Source organism: Equus przewalskii, unplaced genomic scaffold (assembly GCF_037783145.1).
Source record: "Equus przewalskii isolate Varuska unplaced genomic scaffold, EquPr2 contig_R1995, whole genome shotgun sequence".
Taxonomy (NCBI): Eukaryota; Metazoa; Chordata; class Mammalia; order Perissodactyla; family Equidae; genus Equus; species Equus przewalskii.
The window spans coordinates 49712-73283 of record NW_027228595.1 but is presented as its reverse complement, the minus strand read 5'-3'; the positions used below and the strand labels follow the sequence as shown (position 1 = coordinate 73283).

Here is a 23572-nt window from a genome sequence, read left to right as displayed (position 1 = left end):
TTTTTTTGAGGAAGATTAGCCCTAAGCTAACAGCTGCCAATCTTCCTCTTTTCGCTGAGGAAGACTGGCCCTGAGCTAACATCCATGCCCATCTTCCTCTACTTTCTACTTGGGATGCCTACCACAGCATGGCTTGCCAAGCGGTGCCATGTCCACACCCAGGATCTGAACTGGCAAACCCTGGGTTGCTGAAGCAGAAAGTGCACTCTTAACCGTTGCGCCACCAGACTGGCCCCCCGTGCAAATTTTAAACTCATCTTAGCAATTCCTTTTAAAATATTGTGTTAGGATTTTGATCGAGATTATATTGAACTTATAGATCAAGTAGGGCAGAATTGCCACCTTAACCATATTGAGTGTTCCAATCCACAAACACTGCATTTACTTAGGTCTTGATTTCCTTTTGCGGTTTTCAAGGTATTGGTCATGCACATCTTTCATTAAATTTATTGTTAGATGTGATATTCTATTTTAAATTGTATTATTTTTAAAATGTACTTTTTCGATTGTTCATTGCTGGTAAATAAACATACAATTGACTGTTTTATATTGACCTTGTATCCTGCAGGTGTGTAAATTCACTTACTAGTTCTACTGGCTTTTTAATAGAGTGCTTAACATTTTCTGCATAGGTAATCACGTCATCTGCACATAAAGACAGTTGTACGTCTTCCTTTCTAATCTTTATGCCTTTTATTTCTTTGTCTTGTCCTGTTCAATGGCTTGGGTCTCCAAACAATACTGAAGAGACATCCTTGCCTGATGCCTAATATTAGGTCTAAAACACTTAGCCTGTCACTGTTAAGTATGATGTTTGAGATAGGTTTTTCCTAGATGTCTTTAATAAGATTGAATAAGTTCCTTTCTATTCCTAGTTTGCTGAGAGGTTTAATCATGAATTGAAGTTATATTTTATAAAAAGCTTTTTCTGGAGTGATTAAAATGATTACAGTTGCTCCTAACTTATGATGAGGTTACATCTCAGTAAACTCATCATAAATTGAAAATATCACAAGTCAAAAATGCATTTAATACACCTAAGCTACTGAACATCATACTCTAGCCTAGCCTACCTTAAACGTGCTCACAACACTTACATTAGCCTATAGTTGGGCTAAATCATCTACACAAAGCCTATTTTATAATCAAGCGTTGAATACCTTGTGTAATTTATTGAATACAGTCATGAAAGTGAAAGCAGAATGGCTGTGTGGGTCCAGCGTGGTTGCAAGTGTATTGGCTGTTTATCCTGGTGCCACTGCCCAGCATCACGAGGGAACATAGTACCGCGTATCACTAACCTGGGAAATACCAAAATTCAAGATTCTAAGTACAGTTTCTACTAATGCGTATTGCTTTCACACCATGGTAAAGTTGAAAAATCTTAAGTCGAACCGTCTTAAGTCAGGGACCGTTTGTGTATGTTTTCTTCAATCTGTGGATGGTGAATTATGTACATTATCAAATGGTAAACGAAGTTTGCACACTCAGGGTTGACCCCACTCAGTCATGATATAGCATTTTTATGTATACTGGTGGATTTCATTTGCTAGTATTTTTAAAGGATTTTTGTGTCTATTTTGATTATGGATATTGGCCTGTAGTTCTCTTTTCTTGTGATGTCTGCATTTGCTTTTGGTTTCACGACATGTCTGCCCTCATAAAATGAATTAGGATGTGTTCCCTTCTCTTTCATTTTCTGAGTTTGATTGATATCATATATATTTTGTCCTTAAATATTTAATGAAATTTACCAATGAATTCATTTTGCTCTGGATTTTTCTTTGTGAGAAGGCTTTAAATTACAATTTAAATTTATTATTTGATATAGTGCCTTTCAAATTTTCTGTTTCTTCTTGAGTCACTTTTGCTAACTCGTGCTTTTTAAGGAATTTGTCCATTTTATCATTTGAGTCAAGCTTATCAGCATAAAGTTTCTCATTACAGTGCATTATTTTGCTTTAATGTCTGTGAGATTGTGGTGATGTTCCTGCTTCCATTCCTGATCTTGGTAATTTGTATATTTTTACTCTTTTTCTCCATGTAGGTAGAGGCTTTTCAGTTTTCTCGGTTATTGTCAAAGAATCAGCTTGTGTTTTCATGATTGTTTTCCTGTTTTCTATTTCAATGATTTTTTCCCCGTGTTATTTCATTCTCTTTACTTTAGGTCCAATTTGCTGTTCCTTTTCCATTTTCTAAATGTAGTATCTCAGATAACTAGACAAGTGTGCCTATTTTGCTTTAACTCTAAATTAATTAAAATGAAGTAAAATTAAGAATCCAATTCTGCAGTCACACTCATTACAGTTCATGTGCTCAAAAGCCCATGTGGCCAAAGGTCATCATCTCGGACTGCACAATACAATTCCATCATTGCAGAAAGTTCTATTAGAGCTGCTAGATGAGAAGGTGGCCAGTCTCTTGCAGGAGCAAGTTTGAACAGCTCCTCCCCTCACTTCCTCTCTCCTCTGTCGTCTCAGTGTCCTGGCTTAGCACCACCTTCAAAGTCAGAGGAGTGAGCAGGACCCAGATTTTCCAGGTAAGGGAATAAGGGTGTTTGTGGGTGGTTGGAGGGTTGTAAGAGAATGTGTGATTTGGTGGAGAGGGGACCGCTCCCCTGGGTCTGTATCTACCCTCCTGGCCGACTTACTCTCAGAATCTATTTCCTGTTGGTTCCTGTTCCCCGTCTTTGCTGATTTTAGGCTGTAATCTGTTTTCAAGGCTGAGCCTCACAAATGAACGCCTCTTGCAGGGTCACTGTTCAGAGGATACTTGTACAAATAAATGATTCCTTTGACCATTTATAGAATTTATAAGCAAATCTGAAGCTTTCAGGGATCGAGATGGGTGAGCGGGTGAGCTGTGTGGGGAAGTTGGAGTGGTCCTCCCTGGAGAAGTGTCAGAGGGCTGAGGGCTGAGGGCTGAGCAGGAGTGTGCTGGCACTGGCTTGGAGCAGGAGTGCTCCCGGGGGAGGGAGCGGGGCCGCAGGGGTCTGGAAGTTGGAAGGAGCTTGGGGAGCAATGAGGAGGCCAGTGTGGTGATAAAGCCTTTTGAGAGAGAGTAATTGATCACGCAGGGTCTTAGGACCATCCAAGGACTTTCAACTCCTTTTTAAAAAAAGCAATAGAAAGCCATTAAAGAAGTTAAACAAGAAAAGGAATCAAATTTTAGTTCTAAAAAGGCATCTGATCATAGAATAGAAAAGAGATTGAAGATGAGATGATCAGTTAGGAGCCTGTTACATTGCAAACAAATGACAGTGCGTTGGATTAACATGAAGATGAAGAGAAAAGGATAATTTTGCATTCTTTGGAAGTAGAAGCAATAGGATTTGGTGCTAGATGGACGAGCAGGTAAAGACAGAAGAGTTGTAGGTGACCCCAAGATTCTGCCTGAGCCACTGGCTGAATGGTGATGCTGTTTGAAATGGGCAGTGATGAAGGTGGAGGTGGAGGTCAAGGGTTCCGTTTCTGCTGAGCTCTGTTTGAGATGCATGTGGAATTGCCAAATGGAGAAGCTGCATGAGGTATAAAAGTTCAGAGCTCTGAGGAGAGTCTAGGCTACAGGCCACGTATAAATGGCGTTCAAAGCAGTAATTCACTGAATAGAGTGGGGGAAGGGCATGCACAGCCAGTGCTGAGGAAGCACGTGAAGCATTTATGTTTGTGTAAAGAAAGAGGAACAATCTGAAAATGGAGAGTTGAGGAGACATCTTGGGAAATAGGGGCAAGAAATCTAGTAGCAAGTTTATGGAAAAAAGAAACTGTTGGCTACAGGAGGTTGCGGTTTCCAGTCACTCTCCGTTTCCCTAAAATGACATAGTTATGTTTCTTTATCTACAGGAATTCAAACTACAATGGCAGCCCGATACCACAGCTCATGTTCCAACCCCAGCGAACCCAGGAGCTGCCGTGGTGAGAGGGTGCCCTGGCTCCCCAGGCCAGGAGGGTTCCTGTCTGAGCAAGAGCAAACCATTTCCAACCTCCTCTCTCATTTTCTCTTCGTTCGCCCTGCTCTGTCATTTCTCCCTCGACCCTCTATGCTTTCTCCTCATGATGCAGTAGAACAGCGAAGAAGAAGAGAGGTAGAACTATCTTGACTGATCCCAGGCTCGATGAGGGTTCTTATGTCCTACTTCCCACTATGTGGACACACCAAGCCAGGTGGAGCCTCTCTGGTTGATTTTCTGCCCCTCTCTTCAGGCTGGGAGAGGACTGGGAAGGAGGAACGTGGGAGTAATTGATTCCTCATTCAGGTCCCTAATTTCCCTGCTTCTAGTGGCCTCACTATAACCAACAAGTTCAACAGACAACCTCATCCAGTTCTGTCACATAACCTCCTTCTACTCCCTTAGCCATGGAAATAACCACAATAGTTGAGCTTTTGCTGGTTTAGCAAACCACCCCACAATTAAGTCACGGAAAACATCAACCGTTTAGTTGGCTCTCTATTTTGTGGGTTAACTGGGCAGTTCTTGGGTCTGGGTCAACTTGGCTTATCTCAGCCAGACTCGCTCATATACCTGTGGTAAGCTAGTGGTTCAGGATGCAACTGGATAATTTTTCACAGCCTCATGGGCATGTTTGGTAGTTAGCAGGCTCTTGGGTGGGCCAGGGTGACAGAGATAAGTGGACCTTGTTTCTCTCATCATCAATGAGGCTAGTCCAGGCCTCTTCATGGGGCAGTTGCAGAGTTCTGAAGAACAAAGGGAAGGCACGCCAGAACGCATCAGCACTTTTGAAGTCTCTGCTTACATCACGTTTTTACTTTCCTATTGTCCAAAACAAATCACAGCCCAGGCAGATTCAAAGGCTGGAGAAATATGCTCAGCATTGTGATGGGAGGAGCTGCAAATCCACATCCCAGAGAAGCATGTGTACAGAGAGATGGGCATCATTCAGGGCCATATCTGCAATCTATCGCATAGATCGTCATCCACATGCTGCCCACATTGGCAAATTGTTGCAGTGTTGGAACTGGCCTTTGGTGCCCTTTGTTTCACCTCTCATGATTTTCCTACTCCCTCTCTCTATAGCCAACCAGAGCCCTCAGCACAGCCTTAGGTTGGAGTCTTCTATGGTGATGATAACCAAATAATAATCTGAAGTCCTGCCCACATTTTTCCTTAGATAATCTTAGCCATCCTGCATGCAATATTCTCAGCTGCTGGAAATTTACTTCTCTCACTCCAGGATTCTGGCTGTCAAATGTGGGAAATTCTACTTTAGGGATGGTTTTGTGAATCTCTGGATTAGCTAAAACCTCAGCATAAAGTGTGTAGGGATGGGGATTAGCTACAGATTTTGCGGAAGCCAGAGTGGCAGTTTCTGCAACATCTCTCTTCTGTTTGTTTGATATTTTTAAAAGATTGCTCCAATTACAGAATAGACTGAGGGGGCAACAAGGAAGTAGAGAGACCGGTTAGGAGACAACTGAGGCATGGGTGGTGATGGTAGCTGGGGCTAGAATGATGGTCTTCAAGATGGAGAGAAGATGGACGGAGCCAAGGGAACTTACTAATGGGTTGGGAATGGAAAATAAAGGAAAGAGAGGAATCAAGAGCCATTCCTAGATTTTCGGTCTGAGGAAGTGAGTGAATGTTGAAGTATCTCGAAAAATCAAAATGGAGTTAATAACATTGTCTGTAATGTTGTGATATGATAATGTATGCATTTCCTCCAAGCAGAAATCAATGGTTGTAACACAGGATTCCTTATGCAGGAACCAATCTTACTCGAGGGCTACACTGGGACGGTCTACCTTCTTGGAGAAACAGGCTCTCAAATGCATTCATCAGTTGCCTTCCGTCTGCTCCCAGTCTGTGCTTAATAAACCCCCAGACTCCAACTCTATAGCCACATTAAAGAGCTATGCGGAGAATTACCGAATACAAATACAGAGAAAGCCATAGAGATTATTTGTTGTCTGACTCAAGGCACAATTATTTGGGAGACATAGTTTCAGTTGACATGTTATGCTGCTCTGAAATTAACTTTCAACTTCCCCAGAAAGTGGAATATGCTTAACCAATGAAACTAAGAAAGTATAACTCTACTGATGTTAATCGGTATGGGTTTTTTTCCATTTGTTAACTATCAAAGGATTTTATAGTAACTCCAGAGAACTGTCATGTATTTGCTGGCTATAATTCTTCCACCTCTTAATTTAAATATAAAAGCTTCACTAAATTTCTATTGATATATCTAGCATTGCCTCTTCCTGATTTGCTAAAGCTAAAGTCGTTAACTTTCAATGTTCGGTGTTTTGTTCTCCTGTGGGTCATAATCCTTGAAAGAATGGTTGCATGTGTGAAATATAAAGGGACGATGGGCTGGATACCCACCTACCTGACTTCTTAATGGGAAGAAGAAAAGTCCCATTTTGGATAGAAATTGGGGGGAAAATAATCTCCCACTGCGATGTCCCCAAGTCAGATTTCGTGTTGCTTCCTGCATTATCTTACGAGGAACAGCTACCAGCAGCAGCTCAGAGTTCACTTCTTGAGCCATCCTGTTCCCTCCTCTGTGGGCCACTTAACTAAAAAAGTCAGAGTAAGAACCTCAAGGGAATCCTGAAAAGTCCTTGGGCCTTCCCTAAGCACTGCAAGAGGAACATCAGGCCCAGAGGACTTTCTCTAGAGTTCCTGTGAGTGCACACATAACTGAAGAGAGAGGATGCTAGTGGGCAACAGTGGGGGGCGCCCGTGGGTGGGGGTCCTGGGGGGAAACAGCTGGAGGTGGATCCTAACACTGTGGCTTTTGTTCCCTGTTGACTTAGGGCTTGGAGACCAAAACCCCAGAGATTTGCAACTGAGACTTGTCCTAGTGGGTAAGACTGGAGCAGGAAAAAGTTCAACAGGGAACAGCATCCTTGGAAAGAAAGTGTTTAATTTCGGCCTTGCAGCAAAATCCATCACCAAGTCCAGCGAGAAAGGGAGCAGCATGTGGCACTGGAAAACAATTGTCGTTGTGGAAACGCCTGGCGTTTTTGACACCGAGGTACAGGATGCTGACACCTGCAAAGAGATTGCTCGCTGCATCCTCCTGACCTCCCCGGGGCCTCATGCTCTGCTCCTGGTGGTCTCGCTGGGCCGTTACACGCAGGAAGAGCAGAAGGCCACTGAGAAGATCCTGAAAATGTTTGGACACAAAGCTAGGAGATACATGATTCTCTTATTCACCCGGAAAGATGACTTGGAAGGGACCCACTTCCGCGATTACCTAAAGGTAGCTCCAAAAGTCATTCAAGAGCTGATGAAGGAGTTTGGCGATCGCTACTGTTTGTTCAACAATAAGGCGACGGGAGCTGAGCAGGAGGCCCAGAGGGCACAACTGCTGGCCTTGGTCGAGCACGTGGTGATGCAGAATGAGGGAGGATGCTACACTAATGAGATGTACCAAAGAGCAGAGGAGGAGATTCAGAAACAAATCGAAGTGTTGCATGAACGTTACAGAGCAGAGCTGGAGAGAGAGAAAGCGCTGATAAGAGAGGAGTACGAAGAGAAAATCAGAAAGCTGGAGGATGAGCTGGAGCAGCAGAAGAAAATGGCACAAATGGAGAGGGAGTTAGCTGAAAGGGAGACTGTCTGTGCCTCAAGGCAGCGAAATGCCAGAGAAGAGGTTGAGAGTCAGAGTAGGACCCTGGAATTAATCTTTGGAGCACTGAAGATTGCTTCCTTTGTCATCTCCCGGCTGTTTAGGGAAGATTAAGCTTAATGAAAATCTGTCGATACTTCTTGCATATGTTCAGGTGGCCCTGCCACTCATTCCCCAAAGTCAGAGCACGCTGGTCTCTGTCTCTCAGGACTCAGGAGTGCAGTGAAGTTCGCTGTTGGCAGTTGGTAGATGTTGAATCGATTTAACAGGGAGGGACAAATTCTCAATTTGTGAAACTCCAAAGCAGAAAGTATGGATGCTCCCTACCTTGTGAATTCTTTCCCAGAGACACAGAGTAAAGGAATGCAGGAGACCAGAGAAGATGACCCCGAGCTCTCTCTGCTCATCCCGAGTAAAGATTTCTCTCTAGATTCTTTCCAGACTGGCAGACAGTCGCGCCCTGGGGCTTTTCTCACTTACTTTCCCTTTAGGAGGACAGTGAGTGAGCAAGAGCAGTCCTCTGCAGTACTCACCCATGGAGATGCTTAGAGAATCCTTTCTCCATGCATGTAAATTTGTTTAATTCCGTTTTCACAGAAGGGCTCAATTTGTTCCTTATCGTCTCCCCATTGAAGTGTCGATGAAGAGTTCCTGGAAAATGGATCTCTCAGAACTCAATTAGGTGAAATGCCAGAAAGTGAGAAAGACAGAGACTCAACAGATAGGACAAGAATGTTTGGTGCATTTGGATGTATCTGTAGAAACTCTGACCAACCTCAAAGTGACCAATTTGCTGAATAACCTGTCCTCTCCTTTTCTGTGAAAGTAACTGCTGCGCCCCCACCTCCATAACCCCACAGCTTGAGTACTTACTGCTTGGCGGGTCACCTTCACACTGCTGCTCCCACCCAGTTGAGTTATTTGCTTATTATTACTATAATAAAGTTTTTCTGTTGTCTCATATTTGTGTACAATTGGAATCTCTTTTTTTTTTAATACCACTATTCTGCTATGTCTTCTAAGAACACGGGGATGAATTTCACTTTTTCATAAAAGTTCCAGAGGATTTTCGAGCTAGTTTTGGTCTACCCTCCAGACATCTCTCCTCCTTTTCCCTGGAAGATTGGAACCACGTTCTCAACCCCTCTGCCAGTCAAAGACCACAAAGACATTCTCTTTGGTTTCGTTCATTATGTGATGATAGAAATTATGTGTAACCAAGGTTTCTGAGACCTCAGTGGTTTTCCTGGGGCAAAAATTCCCTTCAATATTTGGACAACAAGAGTTGAAGTCCCTGTCCCTTTGTTACTTTTCCACGGGGTACCCCTCACCTGATAACTTCTAGGATTTCCCAAAGCACATTTCCATGTTCTACCAACATGTCCTGGTGGGTATATGTGGCTTATGCCAACTTGAAATTGGCTTGTCCATGCTCCAAGCCATTTGCTCAAAATAGGACATAGATCTCTCCCTTATTTCTCCAAAACAAAAATGAGTTTGTTCACTTAATAAAAGTTAGCAAAGGCTCAAGGGTAAGAGAAGGACTACAAAGAGATGCTCCCAATTCCTTTAGAAATAGTTCCTCTGAGTGAGATAGATTTGGTTTCACTCTTCAGAATGTGGGTGCATTTTGTGTCTGTTGTTTTCATCATTGGAGTATTAGCCAAAGTTGGGGGATACAAATCTAACATCCTATTGCAATAGAATCTTCTATAAGCAAATATATAACCAAAGGGCCATATATGCCTCCCAAGAAAAAGTAAATACAATTTTAATCTGAAAAAAAAGTCTTTAACTGCAGTGGTACTTTCTGTGTCAATGCATTCAATTATTCTTACCCTTGCATTCAGGTTTACGTTGTAGATGAGGCAAAAAAAAAAAAGAAAAAACGTTCTGCTCTTGAGAATCGGCCAGGAGATGAGATGCCCATGTGAAATACCCTGAGAGCATTGTTGCCCATCTGTCTCTCAGAGCAGAAGGTCCTTGATAAATACTACCCATTGTGATGAATACAAAGGAGGCATGTGCCATGTGTCCTTCTCTCAAGAGTTTGGGAGTCTATACCTCTTCATCCATTCCTTATCATTCATTGATTGTTCACACTTCATGGTAGATTTTATACCAGACGCTGAGAATCTAGAGACAAGTGAAACCAAGTCCCTTTTGAGACTGGCTTCATTCACTTAGCATAATCATTTTGGAGAATCATCGAAGTTGTCTGAATGAATAGCTTGTTCTCTTTTATGCTGAGTATTATTCCATCTTAGGGGTGTACCACAGTTTATCACTTCTTATTCTTATACCTCTAATTGATTTTTCTTGTCTAATTCCATTGGCTAAGACCTCCATTATAATATTGAACATTAGTGTATGGGCATGCTTGCTTTGTTCCTGGATATGGATTCAGTGTTTCCCAGTTAAGTAAGTGAGATACTTGACTACAGTAGTATATAAGATGTATTTGTGTGTGTGTGTATGTGTGTGTATAATCCTATTAAGCAGGTATCCCCCAATCACTATTTTCTTGAGAGTTTTTATCATGAATGACTATTGAATGTCGTCAAAGCCTTTTTAAAAATAATCTATAGGAATAACTTGTGATCCTTTTTCCTTAAATCTTTTCACAATGTCGACGAAAATAATCCATAACCAATCTATAAATGAAAATTTGGGAGAGTTTATTCTGAGCTAAAATGTGAGGACCATGACCTGGGGCCTTTCTTCCAGAAGGAAGAAAGGGCATCGAAGAAGCGGGGTGCACAGAGTGGTTATATACTATACCCCCCAAGAGGATGTTTCACATATGATTGAAATGTCCCTTTTACAGTAGTCACGAGACTGCTCTGTCGGCACAGCGATTGATGGAAACAGCAGGTAGGTCTGCTGTTTCGGTGGACACAGCAGGGTGGCAGGTCTGTTGTCTTGAGCTGGGTGGTCACAGGTGAGCTGGGTGGTCAAAGGTGAGTGCAGCAATCAGTCCCTAGCCTAAGGAAAGATGCTTATCCCTAAGGAAATGCCAATGTGGGGGGAAGTTGCACCTTTATCTTAAGGGCATTTGTTCTTGCCATAGTAAATGTTTAAAGCAGATATACAATGAATGCTCAATGGCCACAGTCAGGCCCTTTTTGGAAAAAACAAAGTCAGGCCGAATTAGGTTTACACCAAATGTCTTCCTCATATACTCCAATAGATCCTATTGCTTGCCATTTCTATTTGTCAACAAGATGAATGATATTAATAGATTTCCAAATATTGAATCATTTTTTCATTTCTGTTTTAAATTCCACTTGGTCATAATACATCACATTCTTAATGTGGTGTTGGAATATCCTTGCTAATATTTTATTTAGTATTTTTGTATTGATATTCATAAAAGATCTTGGTCTTGTTGACATAAATAATCCATGAACAATCTATAAATCAAAATTGGGGTGAGTTTATTATGAGTGAACCCTGAGGACCACACAACCAGGAGAGTCCTTTCACGAAGGAATGGAGCACTCCAAAGAAGTGGGGGTGTTCAGGGTGGTTGTATACCATCAAAGAGCACGTACCACATGTGATTGGAATGTCCCTTTTACAATAGTCACAAGATGGCTTTGCTGGCACAGCAAGTTGGTGAATGCAGCAGGTTGGTGGTTGCAAGGTAGGTGGTCGCAAGGTGAGCACAGCAGGTCAGCAATCCATCCTTAGTTTAAGGAGAGATGCTCATCCTCAGGGAAATGCTGATGTGGGGGAAGTTACATCCTTATCTTTAAGGGCATTGTTCTTGTCTTTGGGTCACAGTAAATACTTAAAGCAGATACAGGCCATGTCAGGCCCTTTTGGAAAAACAAGGTCAGGCCAGCTCTGTTTTAACCCCAATGGCTTCCTCATATACTTCAATACATCCTATTGCTTGTCATTTGTTTATCAGTCTATAGTTTCACCTCTTTGTCCTGTCTGTACCAGGCTTAGGTATCAATATTATATTTGTTTTGAAAAAGCAATTCAGAAATTTCCCTTCATTTCAATGCATTGGAACTGTCTCGACTTTAAAGATTTGGAAGAATTTTCACGCAAAACAATCTGGCCCTGGTGCTTACTTTGTGTTGTGGTTTGTTAATAGCTTTGTCCATTTCTTCCATCTAAATTGGTCTATTTAAATTTTCTTTCTGTAATGGAGACAACTTTTGTTATCAGTATTTCCCTTGGAAATTATCCATTTCATCTAGGTTTTCAAATTTATTTGCAAAGGGCTTTTAAATTTTTAAAATTTCTTCTACTTCAATAGTTATTTCCTCTTGTCATTTTGAAAATTTTATCTGTGCTCTTTTCTCTTTTTTTATTTTTATTTTTTGAGGAAGATTAGCCCTGAGCTAACATTCCCTGTCAATCCTCCTCTTTTTCCTCCCTGATCTAGCATCTGTGACCATCTTCCTCTTCCTCTACTTTAAATGCGGGACACCTGCCACAGCATGGCTTGACAAGCAGTGCACAGGTCCACACCCAGGATCCGAACCGGCAAACCCCAGGCTTCTGAAGCAGAACATGCGAACTTACCTGCAGCACCACCGGGCTGGCCCCTTTTCTCTTTTATTCTTGAGCGAGTTACTTAGCACTTTGTCTATTTTAATTTTTTCAACAAATCAGGATTTTGAATTATTAGTTATCTGATGTTCTTTATTCTCTACTACACTAGTTATTGTTTTCTATATTTTTGCTTTCTCTTGGTTTACTTTATTGTACTTTTTTCTAGTGAGAAAAAGTTTTTGAAGTGAGAATTTAATTATTTTCACTGAAAAAGTCTTTGGTGCAGTGCATTTTCCTGTTATCATCTCTTTAAAAGAATTCCATAGCTTCTGATATTTAGTGTTTTCACTACTAAGACTTCTAAGAAATTCTAAAGTCTCAGTTTGTATTTTTCTTTTCAACAAGAGCTGTTTAATAGAAAGCATTTTATTTTCCAGATCGAAGGACTATTTTTCAGAAGTAATTTCTGGTTTTATTGCATTGTGATCAGAAAGTGTTGTTTGTAATATTTTTATTTTATAGAACTCACTGACATTTGCTAATGTTTATTAATATATGATCAATTTTGGTGAATGTTCCATGTGCATATGCAAAAAAGATGTATTCTCTGTTATCGTTGCAAAGAGAGTGTGTTCTCTCTATGTCTGTGAGATCTACTTTCTTTGTTATGCTGTTTAATTCTCTGTCTCCCTTCTTATTTTTTGTCTACTTGATTTGACTCGTACTGATAACAGTGCATTGAAGTCTCCTATTATTAGGGCATTTTAGTCCACATCTCCTTGCATTTCCCGTACTTTTTGCTTCATAAACACGGTTGCTGTTATGTGACGCGTACTTTCTTAAGCATTATATCTCTGATAGAGGATTTATGAGAGAGCATAATGCGACAGAGACGTTATAACTCTATTTTTCATTCCTTTTGATGTCATAGCCGCCTTTGTAGGAAAGTGCTTTGAAGAAGCCTGTGGAAATGAGTCCCCTGAGGCTGTAAGTCACTGCTTCTTGTGGAACAATTTGGAATTCCTGGAAACAGCCTGCACAGCAAAATCGAACATACACTACATTGAGGGCACAGAGAGAAAACGTAAATTTGTAATTTGTCTGTGATTTTATAATCTTTCCTAGCTCCCATCCATCATTTCTAGGGAACAAATAGAACTAAACATTCCCTCTTGTTTAAACTGGTCCCACTGATCCGTTAAGAAGCCCCTTTTGAAGGTGTTCAGCTCTCTATTTAGGTGACTTAGAGAGCCCAGCCCCCACCATGGTGATTCTGTCCTTCAGTGGGGGATGGATGCCTTACGTGACATTGTGGTTTGTGGAGAAAGATGGGGTCCCCAGGCCTCAGCCCCTGCTCCTCTACTGCTGGGTGATGTCCCTAGTCTGTCAGGTCTCTGAAGTCCTGCTGGCCCCTGTCAAGGCAGTCCACAAGCCGGTGTAACCCAGAGTGAATTTCCCAGTTCAGGCAGTGCCCCTGGGGTGCTCCTTTGCTGAGCTCAGCACAACTCAGCTGCTGTTGGTCTAAAATTCCCTATGGCTGGTCGGGCCGCACCTCTCATGAGTCCTGTAACATCAGCTAGAGAGCGTGTTTGGCTGCATGTCAGAGAAACTTCCCTGCAGCGGCTCAACAAACGAAGGATTCAATTCTGATATAACAAGGAGTTACAGGTGGCGAGTCCAGAGCTGACGTAATTGTGCAAAGAACTTTTTTTTTCTCCCTACCTGCGCCACCATCCTTTGCAAATGACTTTTGTCCTCCAAGTGGCAAGATGGACCCTTCTCCTTTAGCCTCGTGTCTGAATTGCAGGCAGAAAGAAGATAGAAACTATAAGGAAGACAGAATGGCTCTTAAAACACAAAAGCAAAGTCAACCCAGACATGCCCACAGGACGTCTGCTTACATCTCTTCGTCATGTGGTTACGACAAATGCAAGAAACGTTGTGCGATTTAGTGTTTCACATGGGCACATGGGTCTTACAAGGCGAACTGTCGTTTTCTCAGTGAGCAAGAAGGGGCAAGTGGCTAGTAAGCAGGTGACTAGCAGCGTGTGCCATATACAGCGTGGATGAGTGTGCTCTCCACCTCGCTCTGTGGTGACCTCACTCTCACACCCATGGGAAATTCCTATGACAGTCTCCCAACCAAATTTTCACATAATTCTCATCTCCTGTTCATTTTACACACGAACCAAGGAAAGGACAAGAAAATAAAACGTCAAGCTTGAGTGTGGTCTCTAAAATAGCACAGAGGCTTGCAATAGACCAAACATCCTACAGATCAACTTTAGATAAACTATTAAGAATCAAATACCAGAGGGGCCAGCCCGGTGGTGTAGTGGTTAAATTTGTGCATTGTGCTTTGGCGGCCCACAGTTGGCAGGTCCAAATCCTGGGTGTGAACCTACATACCACTTATCAAGCCATGCTGTGGCAGGTATCCCACATATAAAATAGAGGAAGATGGGCATGGATATCAGCTCAGGGCCAAAAAGAGGAAGATTTGGGCTACAGATGTTAGCTCAGAGCCAATCTTCCTCACCAGAAAAAAAAAAAATGCAACTGAAACCGGATAGAAACTGAAGTGATTCAATCCTGGGAGCAAGGACCACATAGGGTGACACCCATGTTTAATACGCTTTTCCTCTGAGGGCACTCCCCAGGCCACAGCTCAAGGAGTAACTAGAATGCAATTATCTAATATGCTTTTTGATTTCTGAACCTGGAAAGATAAAATTTAGGACACACATCTGATTGCTTTATTCTTCTGCCTTTCTCTCTGTTTCTTCCCCTTGTAAGATGAAGAGGTGTCCGCATCTCTTATTATCTGGACTTCTACTGTATAAAATGTTGTTGCCTAGTGACTACACCAGGGACTTTTATGCAAATTGGAGATGTGATAGAATATAGAGGATCCATTCTAAAGGAAATGCCCAGTCTTACAAGGCTGTCATCTTTTGACAAAACTCTATTAATATTCTCTTAATATTAGAAGCTGATTAGTCAGGTTTTTCTCTGTATTTTGTGAAGCATTAGCGTGTATCAGGGCCCCCCAGAAGGCTTGTTCCAATACAAAGTTTCTGATCCAGTGGGCGTGGGGTGAACCTGAGAGTCTGCATTCCTAACAAGCTCCCAGGTGCTGCTGATGCTACTGGCCCAGGACCGTCCTTTGAGAGTCGCTGCACAGGAGCAAATGTCCTGTGTTTGAAAAGGAAAAGGGACAGTGACCTCAATACTGGTCCAGGCATTTCCCCCACTCCAAATGCTACAAGTGGATCTGGGGCTCCAAACACCCTTTTCCCCTCCAGGATTCTGAAGGAAAGTATGCACACAAAGAACTGAATCAAATAAGGCAAAACACCATATTTCTACCATAAGGCCAGCTCTCCCCAGTAAAGATGAAGCACAGACCAGAGCAAGGACCAGAGGCCAAAGTTCGATGTCTTCATTTTTCTCCCTGAAAGGAAGAGAGCTAGTTGCACATGGTGGGGCCACCCGACAACCAGAGGCACCGTCTGGGAGGATGGAGCTGGAAGAGTAAGACTTAGCTGGACTTGCCCGAAGGAGAACATCGTTGATCAGCCTGTAGAATGAAACCAGGAACTGAAAGAGCAGGTCACATCTGGTCACAACTGCCCAAAAGGAGAGAGGACAGTCTGTTTCCCGTTCCTTGCTTTTGGGGGGTTTTTCTTTGGACGATAAAGCCAGATGCCCTTCTGTTTCATTTTTGAAAAGTGAAAATAATAGTGGGAAGCGGTCTAACAGAGGTCAGGCTCTCCTAACATCCTCACATCCCGAAACAGGTCAACCCCTCTGCCTTCTGTGAGGGAGAGGATTTACGAGGCAGTGACCCAGAGCTCCTCCCTCCTGGGTGCTGGAGGGATGAGCACCTCTTCCTTCCAAGCCAGAGGGACGACAAGCAACTTGGCGTAGTACTGCCGAGGGCTGCCTGTGGGACCCCTGCCTGTGACTTTCAAAGTCTCTGATGAAGATGCTAACGCCTACAAAATGCTTCATATAAGTTGTTAGTGTGGAAATCAGCTAAAGAACTGAATTTCAAATCTACCAGAAATGACTTGAGCCAAGTCTCACCAAATCTCCAAGGGGTAGGGTGAAAAAATGCCTAGTGAGAGCCTCGTGTGTGCCAGGAACTTGGTGCACAACAGTGAACGAGGAAGAGCTCACTGCCACCCACTCCCGTGGCCTTGTGTGTTAGTACACTGAGACAACGAGTAATTGAAATACAAGATGATAAAGCAATACTTTGTCCCAGGCAGACCCAGCATCTAATAGGCTTAACTCCTATTTGACGTCTTGGAGGAGAGAGGACACATTTCCACAAGAAAGTCAGATATAGGACGAATCCTCACATATGAATGATTCAACTCTGCTGAATCCTGTTATAAACATGGCACCCCTGGTGGTCCCTCTATGCTCTCTGCATCCCAGAGAAGGAGCCTGGAACAATGCTCCTCATCCTCCCTTTCCAGATAGGTTGGGTTAGAGGCTGTGGATGAGAGGCGATCCCGTGAGGTTTGGAGCGTGGACGAGGAGGACAATTGGCAGCTATTGCAAGTGGACGGCAGTGGTGTTTCACAGCTGATGGCTCTTGAAAACCACTCAGTTCCGCGCACCAGTTAGTCTCCCAGGCCCCAGCGTTCCCAGCCCTCCCAGGCTTGGGCAGGCCTCTCAGTCCCCAGGTTAAAAGCATATCCTAGTGTTAATACCTAGATTGGATCAGTTTTCCTAATCAAGTACTCTGTATAACTGGACGGAGATGAAATGTGTCTGGAAACAACTGAGGCAAAATAAAGGCAGGATGCAGAAGTGGCCACGAGTCGTTCTGGGACAGAGAGAGTGAGAGCGGGACTGGAGTCTTCCGCAGGCACTGCCATCGCAAGGGCTTTGTGCCGAGTTTCTCCCGCACTTCTCATCCGGCAGCTTGAAAAGATTTAAAAGTATCTATCCCACTACTGTGATATTTTTGCCCCGAGTTTACAACACCTCTTCATAGCTTTGGGAACGCTGTAAGACACACTCAAAGTGTCATTTGGGCAGTGTCTTACATCACACTTCCCACAGGGCTCTGGAGAGGAATATCTGCAAATTGTCACATTTTAAGTCAATTGATCTTTGATGTTCTTACAAAGGTCTTGTCTTCTATGGGCAACTGTTTGGCTCCTTAATGGAAGGTCGTTCACATTTTATATACTTTAAAATGTTTAATCTTAAATTTTTCCAACAAAACTTTCCATAACCAAAGTAGTGATTTCTTTTACCATCTCTGCAACTAAAAGTGTTTTGCTTGTTTGTGCCATAATGCAAGCTATTTTAGAGCTGGTCCGAGCCACAAGCTCAGATCCTATCCACAGTTGAAATAAAGGATCGCTTTTGAATTCTGCTAGCAGCCATTTTCTGGGTCCTGACCCTGGAGAGCTGCCAGACTGCAGCCGATGGCAAGAGATCGACTTGGAGCTGAGCCACTGAGATTCTGGGAGTGTTTGTTACTGCACGTGATCTGGCCTAACCTGACTCACACGGAACGGAAATCTCATGTTTGATCTTTCTGCTGACTCTCACTTTTGGCTATTTCTTTTCTGGAGTAATCTTCACCATCTTTGACTGTGAAGTCAAATGTGGAAAACTTAAGGACTGAAATAAAGGCAGTTTTACTCCAGAGAGGGTTTGTGTGGACTTTGATCAGGGACTGAGAAGGGGGTGTTGGTGCCACTGACCTGAGACCACGTTAGCCCCCTTCGGGTGTCTCTGACTTAACCAGAAACCCCCAGTCTATAGTTCACTTTACAACCGAGTCAAGACGCAGGCTTCAAATGTAGGGCTGATAGCTTCGTGTTCTCAGAGCAGCCAACCTGCCCTTCGAGTTTATAGCTCACAGCTCCCACTTCAGTTTAAGATTTTGTTGTTGTTACTTGTTTTGGTTTTGCTCACACAGCGTCAAACCTCACTTCTTGCATGGCAAATACGGTCGTGTGCTGTGTAACAATGTTTCAGCCAATGATGGATGCGCACATACCCTGGGGGTCCCAAAAGATTATAATGGAGCTGAAAACTTCTGAAAGGAATGACACCTCCTCAAGAAAAGCCTCAGGCAGGTCCCCCAGGATCTGTTCCAGAAGAAGGCGTTGTTATCACAGGAGATGACAGCTGCATGAACATCACGGCCCCTGAAGACCTTCCGGTGCGACGAGATGTGGAGGTGAAGACAGGGGTATTGGTGGTCCCGAACTGCCAGCCCTGCAAGCTCCGTTCACGGCAGGCGCCATTGTTTATCTTTCATACTCTACTTTTACTGTGGCTTTTCTGTGTTTAGAGACGTTTACATACGCAAATACTTCCATTGTGTCCCCATGCCGACAGTATTGGGTACAGTAACACGCTGTGCAGGTCTGCAGCCTGGGAGCAGTAAGCTGGACAGTCTAGGTTTGCGTGTGCACTCTATGATGTGTGCACAACGACACAGTCACTCAATGACTCTTTCTCAGAACATATCCCCATTGTTAAGCGACACATGATGGTAATACAGTCTGTTGTTTCGTAGAGCGAGGGCCTCTCTGTGCTGATCTCTTAAACATAGCATCTCTGAGGACATCATAGAATGTAGCTCACAATCCCTTACTTGTCCTGTTTCTTAAACCTTGACCAGAATCCCACCACACTGTCACCAGCGCCCTGGGTGCTTGTTGTCCCCCAGGATAGAAATCAAGAGAGATAACAAATGGGAGCAGAAAAGCAAGTTTGTTAGCTTGCGCACAAGAGAAGCACAAGGGAGCCGGTGCGGAAAGGAAAGGGACAGGTGACCCGCTGGTTAGGGAGTGGGATTGTGGGGCTTTTTATCAGGCAAAGGCTGGGGAGGAGGCCTTCTCACGGCATGTGCAGGTGGGATTTTTCTTGCGCTTGCATTCTTGTTCCACAGGCCACCACAGGTGTTGCACGCATCATTAGCATGCTAGCTCTCCACCCCTGGGTGTGATTTTTAGTCTGGTAATGGGGCTAAGGTCACCTTCAGCCAACTCCTGGGTGCTGGGGCGCATGGGTAAGCCTGGAAAAGTCCGGGGGCTGCGGATGTCGGATCTTGGTGGTCTATCTGATTCTCTTAGCTTACCGCTTGGGTAGCGCCTTATCTTGTTAGGCCAGGGGCCTTGCAATGACCCTGTCTCATTAGGCTGGCTCCTCTCTCAGTGTGGCCCCAAACTAACAGCCTGGGAAGCTGGGATATATGGTGGTCACTAATGGTGTCAGGCACGCTGTCCACCCTGAGAGGTGAGAAGCCAAACGTTAGTCACAGTTGCAAAGAAAGAGCTTAATACAACGTATGGTTTCTGAAAAGGATGATGATTGGAAAGTTGCAGCTCACGTTTGGATAAAAGTTCCTCCAGGCACGGCTGTGAGTGCTTTCCGTCGTTAACTCATTTAAGGCTCACGGCCGCCCTCTGAGGAGGAGACTATTGCAGCTCCAGTGTTTACAGACAGAAACCGAGGCACAGAGAGCGAAGCTTCTTGTCCACAGTCCTGAACTGGGAATGGCCAAGCTGAGGTTTGCACTCAGCCAGTCCAGCTCCAGAGTCCAGGCTCTTAGCACTAAACACAAGTTCAGAAGATCCCACCGGGAGCGTCGTGTGGTCCAGGCAGCCTAGATAAGACAGAAAGAGGCGAGTCGCCCTGCTGTAGAACATTGCCACGGTCCACAGTCTCTGACGTCACAGCTGGAGTCCCTCCTCCCCAACACATATGCTCTTGACCCAAAACAACAGTCAAACGTGACTAAGGACAAGGCAGGGTCTTCAATTTGAGAACTGTAAAAATCCTTAATTTTTAAATGTTGTGTCTGACGTGGGTTAGCATTTCACGTGTAAACTTCCTTATCTGCTTCTCACATATTTACTGCTCACGTGTGAACATGCGCTGGCTGGTGTGCTGGTCCCAGGAGGAGGAGGACTGACATGGAACAGACCTACCCCAGCCAACCCACACGTGATGTGCTGGTTAATTTTGTGGGTCCACTTGGCTAGGCTTTGGTGCCCAGCTGAGGGGTCAAACAGCAGCCCACATGGTACTGTGAAGGTGTTGATTTATTTATTTTTCCAGCTTATTTAAGTATAATTGACAAATAAAATTGTAGTATATTTAAAGTGATGATTCAATATGTGTATGCATTGTGAGATGATTCCCACAATCGAGTTAACACATCCATCACCACACAGAGTTACCTTTTTTTCTTTTTGGTGAGAACACTTAAGATCTAGTCTCATAGCAAATTTCAAGAATACAGCACAGTGTTGTTGCCTATGGTCTCCATGCTGCATGTTAGATCCTTGGAACCTACTCATCTTATAACTGAAGCTTTGTACCCTTTCACCAACCTCTCCCTAATGCCCCCAGCCCTCCAGCCTCTGGCACCCGCCATCCCGCTCTCTGTTTCTATGAGTTCCACTTTCATTTTTTTGGATTCTACATGTAGCTGATGTACCATGCAGTATTGTCTTTCTCTGTCTGCCTTATTTCACTTAACGTAATGCCCTCCAGGTTCATCTGTGTTTTCACAAATGGCAGGATTTCCTTCCTTTTTAAGGCTTAATAACCTTCCATTGTGTATATATACCACATTTTATTTATCAATTCCTCCATTGACAGACACTTAGGTTGTTTCCATATCTTGGCCATTGTGAATAATGCTGCAATGAACACGCAAGGGCAGGAGTCTCCGCAAGGTACTGATTTCATTTCCTTCGAAATCAGAAATACCCAGAAGTGGACTAGCTGGATCACGTGGTAGTGCTATTTCCGTTTTGGGGGGACCTCCCTGCGGTCTCCCAGGGTGGCTGTACAATGTGCATTCCCACCAGCAGAGCCTGAGGGCTCCCTCTCTCCTCATCCTCTCCATCACCTGTTATCGCTTGTCTTTTCGGTGACAGCCCTTTGGACAGGTGGGAGGTGATACCTCACTGTGGTTCTGACTCGTGCTTCCCTGATGATTCGTGGTGCTGAGCACCTTTCCTTGTATTTATTGGCCATCCGTGTGTCTTCTTTGGACAAATTTCAATTCAAGCATTTGCCCATTTTTCAATTGGGTTACTTGTTTTTTATTATTGAGTTATATGAGTTCCTGATGTATTTTGGGTGTTAACCTCTTATGAGATAAATGGTTTGCAGATATTTTCTCCCATTTAGTAGGTTGCCTTTTCGTTTTGGTGACGGTCTCCTTTGCTGTGCAGAAGCTTTTTAGTTTGGTATAGTTCCACTTGTTTATTTTTGCTTTTGTTGCCTTTGCTTTAGGTGTCAGATCCAAAAACTCATCACTAAGAGTGACGTCAAGCAGTTTTTCCCCATGTTTTCTTCTAGAATTTTTACAGTTTCTGATCTTATGTTTCAGCCTTTACTCCATTTGAGCTGATTTTTGTGTGTGCCGTGAGATAGGTGTCCAGTTTCGTTCTTTTGCATGTGGCTGTCCGGTTTCTCCACCATTTATTGAAGAGACTGTCCTTTCCCCTATGCTTTTGTTGAGAATTAGTTGACCATATGTGTGTGGTTTAGTCCTGGGCTCTCCGTCCTGTCCGCTGACCCGGGTGACTGTGCCCACGTCACACTGTTTGGAGTCGGATCGCTTTGTTACGCAGCTGAAGTCAGGAGGTGTGATGTGGCTTTGCCTTTCCCTGGCTTCTCTAGATTCATGTTGCTCTTTTGTTTGGAATGCATTCCCTTGTTTCTTCATTTTCCTTGACTCTGTTGTGGTTACCGCACATTTGACTACATAGCCACCACTCCTGGTCTTGACAGACTGACGTCATGGAGGAGATGAGCCTCACCATCCAGGCTGGCCTGAGCTCCTGGCTGCCTCTCAAACCTTCGTGCTCTTCCAAACTGTTGTCTCTGTTCTCAGTGGCTCCCAGGAGATTAGGCTGTGCAGAGACCCGCCAGTGCCCCTGGGCCTGGGAAATGCCCACCCGCCTTTCCAGGCTCCCAAGGACTACGAATTGCCTGCCCCTTCAGCTGCCCAGTGCAGGCTAATTGGACACCGACCTTCAGGCAGCAGGTGGGAAAGTCAGGGCATTGGAAACACAGCCCGGCCCCTGTCGGGGGGACACCCTGGGTGCTGTGGCTGCTCCCTCTGTACTGAGCCAGCAGGAATGGGCCCTGGGAGTGCTCGTGCTCCCCCACAGAGCAGCCCCTTTGTCCTCCGGGGTCCTGGGGAGCCTGTGAATGCCTAGCCCATCAGCTCACAGGGTGTGGCATTGGGAGCCCCCCTAGGGCAGCAGCTGTGGAAGGTGGGGCGTGAGTGAGTGGACAGCTCCTTCTGTGGAGAGTGGAGATGACTAGGTTTGATTGCTGGAGTGCACCTGGGGGAGAAGGCAGGGGGCGTGCCTACCAGCTCCTTCAGGCTCCCAGGATGATGCGCCTCAGCTCCCAGACACAGGCTGGCTAGAAGCCTGACCTGTGGGCAGCAGGAGGAGAGCAGGAGCCAGATCCCTTGAGAGAGAAACTTTGAGATGGTGTTTTTGCCTGTTCCCTCTGCACTGAGCGTGGGGGCGGGGGCGGGGAGGTAGCTGCAGGAGGTGCTCTGAGCCAGGTGACTTGCGAGCCAGGCGCCCGGGTGCCAGCCGTCAAAGCTGGGGCGCTGCGTGGAGGGTCCCAGCTCTTCACTCCTCAGGGATAGACTTGCAGCTGGGGCTCCCTCCTGATTGTAAGGGTGGGGCTCGTGGTGAGTGGGTCTCAGCCGTTCCTTCCCATTTCCGTGGGTACTTTCTCAGCTGCCAGGTGTGCAGGAGTCACTAAACTGGCTTCTGGATTTCTCTCAGAGAGAATTGAGCCATGTGGGGCTGTGCATTTGGTTCGTCTGTGGGAGCAGGGGAGGTCGGGAGCCTCTGTGCCACCATCTTGCTGATGCCCCTGTGAAGGTATCTGTTAGCTGTGATTCACATTGACAGCAGTGGACTTTGAGTAAAGCACATTATCCTCCATCTTGTGGGTGGGCCTCATCCAATTAGTCGAAGGCCTTAAGAGAAAAGTCTCAAGGTTTTCAATTCCGTGTCTGAGAATTCTAACATCTGTGTCATGTCTGCATTGCTTCTAATGTTTGCTTTGTGTCTTCAGACTTCTCTTGCCTTTTAGCACGCCCTGTAATGTTGCTGAAAGCTGGACATGCTGACTCAGATACTGGGAGTTGAGGTAAACAGCCTGTGGTGTGAGGCTCTATGTTACTCCATCCAGGGGCTGGCTTGTTAATGTTTGCTGTAGCCGTAGGTGCCCGAGTGCCCCTTTCCCGCAGGTCCTTGTTTTGTCTCGCCTGTTGTCTGTGGTTCTCTCTGAGTCCTTCTGAAACAGAGTTTGTGCCTCGCAGTCCCTCAGCGTTAATCTCGTTTTTATGCGGAGCGCTGTTGGCGTGGTGGGAGGAGGGAGGGAGGGAGGGGAAGTGTGAGCCTGGGGCTCAGTCTCCCTCTCCAAGTGGGTCT

The 23572-nt window shown here is 44.6% G+C and overlaps 1 protein-coding gene across 2 annotated transcripts; it reads left to right on the top strand.

Annotated features, from left to right (window-relative positions):
• Positions 1–1621: 1621 nt before the first annotated feature.
• On the top strand, positions 1622–8556 carry GIMAP4 (GTPase, IMAP family member 4). 2 transcript variants are annotated; one of them, XM_070606973.1, is made up of 4 exons: positions 2422–2539; positions 3843–3914; positions 6778–6810; positions 6857–8556. In XM_070606973.1, the coding sequence occupies exons 2-4, from the start codon at positions 3880–3882 to the stop codon at positions 7707–7709; spliced, it is 921 nt and encodes a 306-aa protein (XP_070463074.1). In that variant the 5' UTR covers positions 2422–2539; positions 3843–3879; the 3' UTR covers positions 7710–8556. The 2 variants fall into 2 exon arrangements, with proteins under 2 accessions (XP_070463073.1, XP_070463074.1); XM_070606972.1 differs by having other exon boundaries at positions 1622–2539; positions 6778–8556.
• Positions 8557–23572: the final 15016 nt, after the last annotated feature.